This window comes from Syngnathoides biaculeatus, chromosome 13 (assembly GCF_019802595.1).
Source record: "Syngnathoides biaculeatus isolate LvHL_M chromosome 13, ASM1980259v1, whole genome shotgun sequence".
Classification (NCBI taxonomy): domain Eukaryota; kingdom Metazoa; phylum Chordata; class Actinopteri; order Syngnathiformes; family Syngnathidae; genus Syngnathoides; species Syngnathoides biaculeatus.
Window position 1 is genome coordinate 5,543,662 of NC_084652.1, and position 10,905 is coordinate 5,554,566.

The 10,905-nt window shown below is 42.9% G+C and overlaps 1 protein-coding gene across 1 annotated transcript in view; it reads left to right on the forward strand.

Moving 5' to 3' along the window:
- Nucleotides 1-10,665, forward strand: part of LOC133511001 (collectin-12-like) — a 35,187-nt gene extending 24,522 nt beyond the window's left edge. The window contains exons 11-24 of the mRNA XM_061839563.1: nt 1,280-1,358; nt 4,496-4,580; nt 4,663-4,738; nt 4,821-4,916; nt 4,999-5,145; nt 5,211-5,301; nt 6,121-6,316; nt 6,395-6,489; nt 7,560-7,648; nt 7,754-7,841; nt 9,184-9,238; nt 9,323-9,485; nt 9,552-9,673; nt 10,321-10,665. Coding sequence (XP_061695547.1) covers nt 1,280-1,358; nt 4,496-4,580; nt 4,663-4,738; nt 4,821-4,916; nt 4,999-5,145; nt 5,211-5,301; nt 6,121-6,316; nt 6,395-6,489; nt 7,560-7,648; nt 7,754-7,841; nt 9,184-9,238; nt 9,323-9,485; nt 9,552-9,673; nt 10,321-10,522 — 1,584 coding nt within the window. The 3' untranslated portion in view covers nt 10,523-10,665. The remainder of the gene's footprint in view (nt 1-1,279; nt 1,359-4,495; nt 4,581-4,662; nt 4,739-4,820; nt 4,917-4,998; nt 5,146-5,210; nt 5,302-6,120; nt 6,317-6,394; nt 6,490-7,559; nt 7,649-7,753; nt 7,842-9,183; nt 9,239-9,322; nt 9,486-9,551; nt 9,674-10,320) is intronic.
- The last annotated feature ends 240 nt before the right edge of the window (nt 10,666-10,905 follow it).

Below are 10,905 nucleotides of genomic sequence, written 5' to 3' on the forward strand. Positions count from 1 at the left end.
ATGTGTCCAATTAATGTTGCATGTTTTTGGGACGTGGGAGGAAACCGGCGTGCCCGGACGAAAACCCACACAGGCACGGGGAGAACATGCAAACTCCACACAGGCGGGGCCGGGATCGAACCCGGATCCTCTGGTAAGTGTGAGGCCAACACTTTACCAGCTGATCCACCCACGGTGCCGCTCTGATAAGAACATTCATCAAGATTTGATAGTTTACCATTCTGCTTTAGTACTCTATGAAATATTGTATATACAGTATCATATAATGTACTGCCAGCAGCGCTACTGCTGCTGTCAAGTGCGTTGCACACTTGCTGTTGTCAAGTCTGCACATCCAGAGTAAGAAGGTGGAATATTCCATTGCCTAAGAAGAGAGACAATAATCATGAGACCAGAACCATAACAATTTAGTTATTACAGTTCAACAACAGTTTTAAATCATCTTCGAGAATCTTAAATAAAACAAAAAAAAACATTGTTAGCCTAAAAGTGAGGTGATTTATGAATATTTTTGGAAAAGAAATAAAAATGACAAACTCAACAAACCAGTTGCCTCGACGCAACCTTTGCGGTGGGTGACCTGGAAGACTAAAAAATATAAACAATAAAATAAAAATACCCAGAAGTATTGTTTACTAATGAATTAAGGAAAAAATCCGAATATAAAAAAATTAAATACATTTGATAAAGAAATCCATTAAATAACATGATATTCCAAATTTACTTTGAAAAATGTTTCACACCTTTTTATGTATCGGTAAACAAATATAATAAGTCAGAAACTGCAGCAATTTCCTGCACAGTATATTTTTTTTAATATTGTTTGAATGAATGTTTTAATTTCAAACACCATGACGAAAATTATTTTTGACATTGTGTTCCCCGATGCGACGACACGTGATTGCCAACATCATGTGATGATGACATCATCTTTAATTATTATTATTTTTTTTTTATGACAAGGCCTGGCTGCAAGATACATGCTTACGTCGTCTCCAGTGGACTAATATTATTTTAAAAGATTAGACACGCGAGTTTAGTGAAATATTCGCACTCATTTCGAGTGTCGTTGTGATTCTTCTCCAGGCTTGATTTAAAACTCACTTTCCCGGCGTGCCTTGCGTGTTGCTGTCCAGCAAGGAGTGACTGTGTAGAAAAATCGGCCGGGCGACGCTATTATTTTTTTTTAATTTTTTTTTGTTTTGTTTTGACATCCAACCGAGTGGTCGCTCGCTACTATGCATTTATATCCGAGCAAATAAGGAGCAGGGGAAACTAGGAAAACAGCCGAGGGAAGGCGACGTTTGTTACTCCAGCGATGCCTCTCTTCGCGACCAACCCATTTGATCAAGATGTTGGTGAGTGGAGCCCGACAGACGGGATGCTACATGCTAACATTGTTTGGCGAGTGTCGCGACTGACCGATGGATTTATTTTTATTTCTTTGAGGAGTCTAAAAGCACAGTCGCGACTTCCATGTTGAGAGATATGTTTATGCCCCGTCGGTTTAACGTGGCGCATTCACGCCGTGAGTGTTGTTGGGCTGTTAGCCCTGCTAGCCTAGCAAGCCTGACACATCAATTCACCGACGTGATGACGAACTGGAAACGTTCTTTAACAATAGAAAGAATCCACGAAGCACACATTATGACCGAGGTCCGTAGCTCATCGATAACCTGACGGAAAAAAAAAAGCACTTGGAAGTCTGCTTTTCAAGTTTGTCTGTTGTTGTCGACAAGTGGAACATCCGGGTGTTTGTAGCCAGTGCAGGTGCACAGTACCTGATTGATAGGCAGCTAGCTGGTGCTAATGAAGATTATTTGCTAGTTACCTGGCGAGTACGACTGTAATGTGGAGTTTTGATGCTATTTTGTGATTGTTTTTTTCTGGGAGGTGGGAGTAATTTAATCCATTCATGGGCAGGGTGGTCATTTTTTTTTTTTTTTTTTGCCTTATTGAGATAATAGTCTCCTAACAGGCCACAATCAAGGAAATGACACTTCTTTTTCGTTTAACGCATAAAACAAAAGGCAAAAAAGATGTACCCTCTCGCGGGCAGCATCCCAAAAACAGGGACGGGTATGTTATCAGTTCTGTGAAGTGGTACATACTAGAGATGTCTGCTTTCAGCTTGTCCTGTGAGGGGTCGCCACAGCATGCCATCTTAGATGAACGCATATTTGTTTGGCACAGTTTTACGCCGGATGCCCTTCCTGACGCAACCCCTCTGCATTTAGCCGGGGGGAAAGAAGCTTACAGCACCTGGTATTCACAGGCGGTCTCGCATCCAAGTACTAACCAGGGCCATCTGACGATATCCGGCGTTCTCAGGGAGTACACTACTTTCAAAATCCTGTGAATCATCCAGTATACAATTGCTTGGATGAAAATATTTGGGTGTCTTCAGTGCTTTCCCACCCAACCAGTGTGAAATGGGAAAAAAAAAAAACAAGTACATCTTTTGTCACCTACCTGATTTTGAAAATGACGGTGAGGGAGGTGTTCTGAATTTGAACGACACGCATTAATAATAGCATTTTGAAGACAAACTTGGTTGCATACTGACCTTTCTCTCTATTTTCTCTTGGAAAACGCTCCATGTGTACTTGAGGCAGCCATGTTGGGTCAGGAAGGACTGGGCAATAACTCCCTGCTAACTTTGACCGATGAGTTATCCTCTCCTGATACCTAATTATGGCTTCAGATTAAAACACTTAAATATTTTGATATACTGACGGATATATTGCGTGAAAATCATCATGTCCCAAAAATGGGACGCTGCCTACGAATGGTATTCTTCAGTCAACAACTAATTAACACACCATCACGTATTTTCGTGGGCTCCCACGCGTGGATGTATGCACATTCAGTTTACCCCTGCCGATATTCGTGTCTCATTGTTCACAGATGCACCTAAGTGCTCATGAAACTCACCTATTCACTGTTTCAGTAGATCCCACCACAACACCCTGGTCCTTCTAAATAAAGCATTGTGCGAAAGAGCAGTGAGCGTTGGCCGGTCTGGATCACAGCTTCCATCAATGTAAATTAACAATTGATAATATGGTAACGATGCTGCTCAACATACAAAGAATTATCATCTTTATTTGTCATGAACACACGCACATGAGAAATTTCCTCTCGTCCGGGATCGAATTCATTTGACATTCGAGACATCTGTTTCAAAACGTTCGTTAGTTTTTTGGCATATTAGCAACTTAAACTGTGAAGCCAGCAAAATGGAGTTTAATCTTGAGCACTTTATTAGGTCGCCTACCCCTAAATCGTCTGTGATTTGCACAAGTCCGATCTCTTACAACTTGTTAGTGATTTCCGACTTGATGCCAAACCTGCTATGAGGAAATTCCAAATTTTGAAAATTGTTCTGAATTGATTGAACATTGATGAGGAAATTTTTGTTCCTGATGTTTTGGCCTTGGTAAAAGAGAAAATTTCAGACGTTTTGGAAGTAAGCAAATTAGAATAACAACTTCAACTCCAAAGTAATGACATAGAACTTGACCAAGAGATTGCATTTAAGAAACTTGAAAGGTCCTTTGATTTAGTCAGTTCAACATCTTTCAATATCACACGGTATGCCAAAATGGACCCTCTTTTCAATAAGAAACATGTTGACAAATACTTCCTCTACTTCGAGAAAGTTGCTGAAAACATCAAGTGGCCTAAAGGGTCATGGACTATGCTATTGCAAATCGTCTTAAAAAGCAAAGCTCAGGATGGATATTCAGCCCATTCTGTTGAGCAAAGTTCTGAGTATGATTTTGTCAAAAAAGACCCTACTGGAAACTTATGGATTAGTGCCCGAAGCGTGCAGTACCACTCTGCAAACTCACAGCAGTTCGGGTTATCTGTGTCTTGCTCAAAGACACCAAAGCTGTGGGTCCAGGAGATGTTTGGGGTGTGTGGTTCCTTGCCAAGTTCTCTTGGGCACCGTTGATGACTTAAACTGGGGTCCCCGCTTCCCATGCTGGCAGAAAATGGCAGTCTTGTAAGGTGTAGTAAGTGCCCAACTGAAGATAACTTGACGATTTACTTGGCTTGAGTTTTTCAAGTTTGCTAGCTTGTTTTTGTCTTGACTTGTCAGTAAAACTTTAACTAAAAAGCACTTGATGTTGCCATTAGATTTTGAAGCAGTGAAATTAGTTAGCTAATGGTGGGCTAGCTCGTGAGTGAGTGATGAATATCGCATGTAACATGTTATTTGGTCAGCGCACGGCTTTTGATTCTCTAAAATTCTTCAAACTTTTCACACGGTTGCAGCTACCTTAGGAGCAACGTTGCATGTTCGAGTCCAAGCAGGAGTACGTGAAGTTGTGAGGTTTGAAAAGTGTGTTAGACTCCAGGGAGCTGTCTTGGAAGGGGAAAACTCTCTTTGGATTTGGAAAAATATCTTTTTTCATTTAAAGAAAACCATCACCTTTTGACAGTTTTCCTTTCACATCGACTCCCTTGTTGGCATGTTTCCTCCCTGTAGAGAAAGCAACCAGTGAGATGAACACAGCAGAGGACTGGGGCCTCATCTTGGACATATGCGATAAGATCGGACAGTCGCGCACGGGGTCAGTTCATTGTTTGGTGCAATCTGTACGTTTGCAAATGGGTTATATATTCATATTTGACGTATCTTTTGTTGCCTGGCAGACCAAAAGAATGCCTTCGCTCCATAATGAGACGAGTGAATCACAAGGATCCCCATGTGGCCATGCAGGCGCTCACTGTAAGCACACGTGTCCAAATGTGTTTAGAACTGTGCTTGTTGTGTGTGGCGTTAACGTGTTTGTGTGTGTGTCTGCCCACAGCTTCTCGGTGCGTGCGTGTCAAACTGTGGCAAGATTTTTCACTTGGAAGTGTGCTCCAGAGAATTTGCCAGTGAAGTCAGTAATGTGTTAAATAAGGTACACAATCATCTCCGTTCGTAAATGTCGAATTGATCGTTTTGCTCTGCCCGTAGTTTGATTTTTATTTTTTTGCTCTTAGGGTCACCTTAAAGTGTGCGAGAAGCTCAAGGCGCTGATGGTGGAGTGGGCCGAGGACTTCCGCAATGACCCCCAACTCAGCCTGATCTCGGCCATGATCAAGAATCTTCGGGAGCAGGGCGTCTCGTTCCCCGCGGTGGGCTCCCAGGTGGGACCGCGTTTCGGAAAGTCTGTAGATTCTGAGGACAGCGCGTGACCGTCTTCTACTCGCAGGCGGCGGAGCAGGCAAAAGCGAGCCCGGCCTTAGTGGCGAAGGATCCCGCCACCACCTCAAATAAGAAAGAAGAAGAAGACTTGGCCAAAGGTAAAGTCAAGAGACACCTTGATGGTGATATCACGCATCTTATTAAAATATCAAAGCAAACAACACTCGTGGTGGTGGGAATTGAATAGAAATCCTTCAAAATACAACTAGCAGGCACATTTTATGTTGATTTCTTCAGCAAGTTGTATGTCAGTTTTTCTTTAGTTTGCATATTGTCACTGTCCCAATTTTCTTTGCTTTTATTTGTTTGTTTGTATTTTATTTTAAATAAGGAAAAATAAGATTTAATTGGTCACCAAACATTTAATTAGAAAATTACAAAGCATAATAAATGAACACAAAATAAATATATCGGGATAAAATATCTAAATTAGCTGTTAATAAATTAAATATCTGAAGATAGTTCAGCTTCTAACAGTTTAATACAATCTCATTTTAATTAATTTGGTTTTATGATGTATTTAATAACTAGACATCACATTTTTTGAGTGCGTCACAAAGTAAATAGTTGGATTTTTTTTCAGGATGAAGAATTTGTAAATGTATTAAGACAAACTATAATGTAATAATACAGTAATAAACGGGCATTTGTTTCACCTTGTAATTAATGGGGCATTTAAAATGTAAGCTCATTCATTTATTTGTTCACATTTGAAAACTTTTTTTAAGCACATATAAGACAAACCCCATTTGTTTAGTCTGGCTGATTTTCTTATTAATTGTGTTTTGCAATTTGTGTGTAAGTGTGTGTGTGTGTGTGTGGTGAAATAACATGCATTTGAATTTGAATTGCCATAATCTGGAAACTCTTTTGTTGAGACTGAAAAGTGTCCCTCCCCACTTTGCCCCTAACGGCAGCCATCGAGCTGTCCCTGAAGGAGCAGAGACAGCCGAACCAGACGTCCTTGTCCGGCCTCTACCCGAGCACCGCCGCGCTGATGCCCGCGCACAAGTCGGACGGGCGCAAAGTGCGCGCCATCTACGACTTCGAGGCGGCCGAGGACAACGAGCTCACCTTCAAGTCGGGAGAAATCATCACCATTCTGGACGACAGGTCAACGCGCGCACAAAGCAAACGCATGAGTGTGTGCGCCATGTGACTGAAAACGCGTTTGTATCGTCATTGTTTCAGCGACCCCAACTGGTGGAAGGGGGAAACGTACCAGGGGGTGGGCCTGTTCCCCTCCAATTTTGTCACCGCTGATCTCACAGCCGAGCCTGAGATGAGTACGTAGACGCACACAGGCACACAAACTTACAATTAGAAATACCATAATTACCGGCCTACCGAGCGCACCTGGTTATAAGCCTCACAGAGTACATTTGTAAAGGAAATACCATTTGGTACATACTGTATTTTCAGCACTAGGAGGCGCATCGCATCATAAAGCACACCTTCAATGACTAGCCTATTTTTTTTTCATATATAAGGCACACCGCATTATAAGGCGCATAGAATAGACGCTACACTAGAGGTTGGGGTTACATTATGCATCGGCTCAATATTGATCCGTATATAGGGCGCACCTGATGATAAGGCGCACGGTCAGCTTACAAGAAAATTAAAGGCTCTTAGGTGCGCCTTATAGTGCGGAAAATACGGTACATAAGCCGTAGCTGTGTAAAAGCCGCAAGTGCCTACATTGAAACACGAGATATTTACAAAGACGGTACACAGAAAGAGTTTAACGGTAGCAACACGCTAAAGCTATCTCTAATGCTAGCGCTAACAGGGCCGGTTAAAATAAAATCACTGGTAAATATCATTGAGACACGGCTGTAACACAGCAGCAACACACGAGCACAGCGCTAATAGGGCCAGTAAAAGTCACTTCCTCTGCACATATATTCCACCGGTCTCATTCTTTCCTTTTCCGCTCGAGTGCCCCCTTGTGGCCGTTAGAAAAAAAAATGCACAAAATAGGCGCATCTCCGCATAAACCGAATGTTTAGAAGCGTGTGAAAAAAGTCGCGGCTTCTAGGCCGGAAATTATGATACACTGATTATCGTAATACGTTTTTTTGAGGGACTTGTGTTCCATACTCACCCACGTTTATAGAAAAAAAATGTTAAGAAATATTATTTCTAGAAAGCCCCAAAATACCAACCCCAGGCACTTTAAATACATGTAATCTTTTTTTTTTAATACACTTTTTAAAGACATTGTAGGCTTATTAGAACAACAACAAAAAAGTTTTAAATAGAAAAATAAGCCATGTATTGAGACTGTTACTTTATATATATGAATAGCGAGGAGCTTTCTTTTATTTTTTTCCGCCCACCTTTGTTGTCACAGTGAAGACGGAGAAGAAGACGGTGCAGTTCAGCGAGGACATTCAGGTGGAGACCATCGAGCCGGAACAGGAGCCTGTTTTTATCGATGAGGTAAACAGGAAAAAAAATTCTGCTTTGTTTACTCAGATAAGTGTCGTCCTGCTTTAAGAGACTAAAGAAGGTTCGTTTAAAAAAAAAAAAAATAAATTCTTTCAGGACAAAATGGATCAACTGCTACAGATGATTCAGAGCGCAGACCCCACAGACAACCAGTCAGACAGTGTTGAGTTGCTCCAGCTGGAAGGTGAATTACAGTAAAACCCAGAAGTTGAAATACATTGTGCAAAAACACATTTCATTTTTATTTATTTATTTTGTCCCACTGTCTGATGTCAAATCTGACGGAACCTCTCCTGTTTTGGGCCAGTCAGGATCATCACATTTATTTTATTTTGTTAAATGCCACAATAATGACAGAATATTGTATTATTTTCTTTAAGGCCAAAATTTTGCATACGTTTCCTTAGAATCGAGTAGCATTTCCTTTTGAACTCCATGGCTTGGGTCAAAGGTTTTGAGTAACTTTCCACAAGCTTCTGGCAGTACACTGCTGGAATCCTGGCCCATTCCTCCTTGCAGAACTGCTTTAACTGACTCGGGTTTGTCAGTTGGCTCGCTCGCACCCGCCTTTGCAGACCTGCCCACAAATTCTCCATGGGATTCCAATCAGGGGTTTGTGATGGCCACTACAAGACAGTCACTTTTGGACTAACGTAATTTCTGGCCTACAGAGCGCACCTGATTATAAGCCTCACCCAGTACATTTTTAAAGGAAATACCATTTGGTACATACATAAGCCACACCTGTGTAAAAGCCGCAAGTACCCGCATTGAAACCCAAATTGAAACACAAGATATTTACAAAGAAAGACGGGACACAGTTTTAATACCTTAGCTGAGCTAAACATAGCAAAAACAGGGCAGCGCAAATAGGGCTGGTAAAAATAAAACAGCCGCGGCAGCTACACAGTAGGAACACGGTAGCAAAGCACTAACTAGGCCGGTTAAAAAGTAAACATACCTAAATCACTGAGATGTGGCAGTAACACAGCAGCAACACGTTAGCGCGGCGGTAATGCTAGGGTGGTGTCAATGCTAGCGCAGCCCAAACGACAGCGTGGCGGTTACAGGGACAGTTTAAAAAAAAAAAAAACATACCGGTAAAAATCACTGAGACACGGTAGTTACACAGAAGCAACACGCTAGTGCAGTGATAACCCTAGTGAAGCGCTAGCAGGGAGGGTTAAAAAAAAAAAAACATACCGGTAAAAATCACTGAGATAATGGCAGTAACACAGCAGCAACACGCTGGCGCAGTGCTAACAGGCCCGGTTTAAAAAAAAAAAGAGAGAAATCATACCGGTAAAAGTCACTTCCTCGGCACATATATTCCACCAGTCTCACTCTTACCTTTTTCGCTCAAATGCCCCCTTGCGGCTGTGCACAAATTAGCCACATCGCATCATAAACTGCAAGGTTGAAAGCGTGTGGCCGGAAATGGCGGTATTTTGTCGGTGTGCTTATGTTAACACTGTAATGATTGATATCTAAAAAAAAATGGAGTAACTTGTGTTTTTCTATGTCAGGAGCGTGCAATCAAATGGGACCTCTCATTGACCAAAAACTGGAGGACATAGACCGGTACGTCCTACCGCCAAGCAGTCCCAAAATGTCACGTCAGCGTCGTTCCTGTTGACGCGTGTTTTTGTGTGTGTACGTGACCAGAAAGCACTCTGAGCTGTCTGAGCTCAATGTGAAGGTGATGGAAGCTCTGTCACTGTATGCCAAGCTCATGAACGAAGACCCCGTGTACGCCATGTACGCCAAGCTGCAGAGTCAGCAGTACTACATGCAGCAGCCCCCCGCTGCCGCCGCTACACAACAGCAGGTGCAACGCATGAATCCCGCTCTCAAAGCGTGAACGTTCTTCTAACAGAGGTTGGCTGTACCGCAGGTGTACCCCGCCGCTCCCGCGTCCGGCTCGTACGGCATGAGCGGCGGCGGCATGCCGGGTTACAACGTACCTGTGGAGCAGCTTCAAGGCCAGACGCCCATTCCCGGGCAGCCCGCACCCAGGTCAGATAACCCCACGGAACGGAATGAAATACAGTCCGGTTCGGCCTTGGAAATTCTGCCTAGCGACAAGCCATTTTCACATCTTTTTCATCCTTTAAGGCTAATTCACTAAATTGTCTATGCTACTACTCTGAGATGGATGGATGGATGGATGGATGGATGGATGCATGCACACCTACAGTACATTTCTAATTACTCTAATTCCCGGTCTCCAGAGCACACCTGGTTATAAGCCTCACCCAGTAAATTTGTAAAGGAAATAACATTTGGTACATACAGACGCCGAAACTGTGTAAAAGCCGCAAGTGCCCACACTGAAATGAGATTTACACAAAGACGTTACAGAGATTTTAACGCTAGCGCTGCCGCGTTAATGCTAGCGCCACACTAACGCTGGTGCCACGCTAACACTAGCGCAGCGCTAACAGAGCCGGACCGGTAAAAGTCACTTCCTTGGCACATATATTCCACGGATGTCACTCGTTATAAAAAATGCACAAATTAGCCGCATCACCACCGAAACCGCAGGGTTGAAAGTGCGTGAAAAAAGTCGCGGCTTATAGGCCGGAAATTACGGTTGGTCTTTTGTAAAGAATAACACCTGTATTGATTTTCACAATAATTTGACATTATGTTCATGCCACCAGTGATGTTCACATGTACATGGCTCAGCCTCCCGTCTACGCCGCCGCCGCAGCGGGCGGCATGCCGCCGGCCGACGTTCACGCCTACCCGGGCTGCCCTGCCGCGACGCAGGCGCCACCCAACTACGGCCCGCCTTCTGTCCAGATTGCACCGCCCTCCGCCGAGCCGCCGCAAGCCCCCTACTCGGAGAAGGCCTTGTTATAGGGCCCCCGCTGCCCCCACAAACACGCATTTACACCAAAAGTCAGCAAAGTAGTGCCAGATCACTTCTTTTTTTTTTTTTTTTTTGTGACGATTCTGAAATCAAAGGTTAAAAATGCCAACCCTCCTGATTTTTTTTTTTTTTTTTTTTTTTTTTTTTTTTTTTTTTTCCCCCCCCAGCGTGACAAAACTGAGCACAACTCCCAGCGTGCCCTTCACTTTCTTTATAATATCTGGCTAATAATTTATATTAATTGTGAAGCTGCAATGTCAAACCATTTTTCATTTTATTTGTAAGGCTCCTGTTATGCTTTCACAGGAACAGCAATAATGATCATGGGTCGGTTTGTCCGGAAATGTTAGTAGAAGAAAGAAAGAAAGGAAAA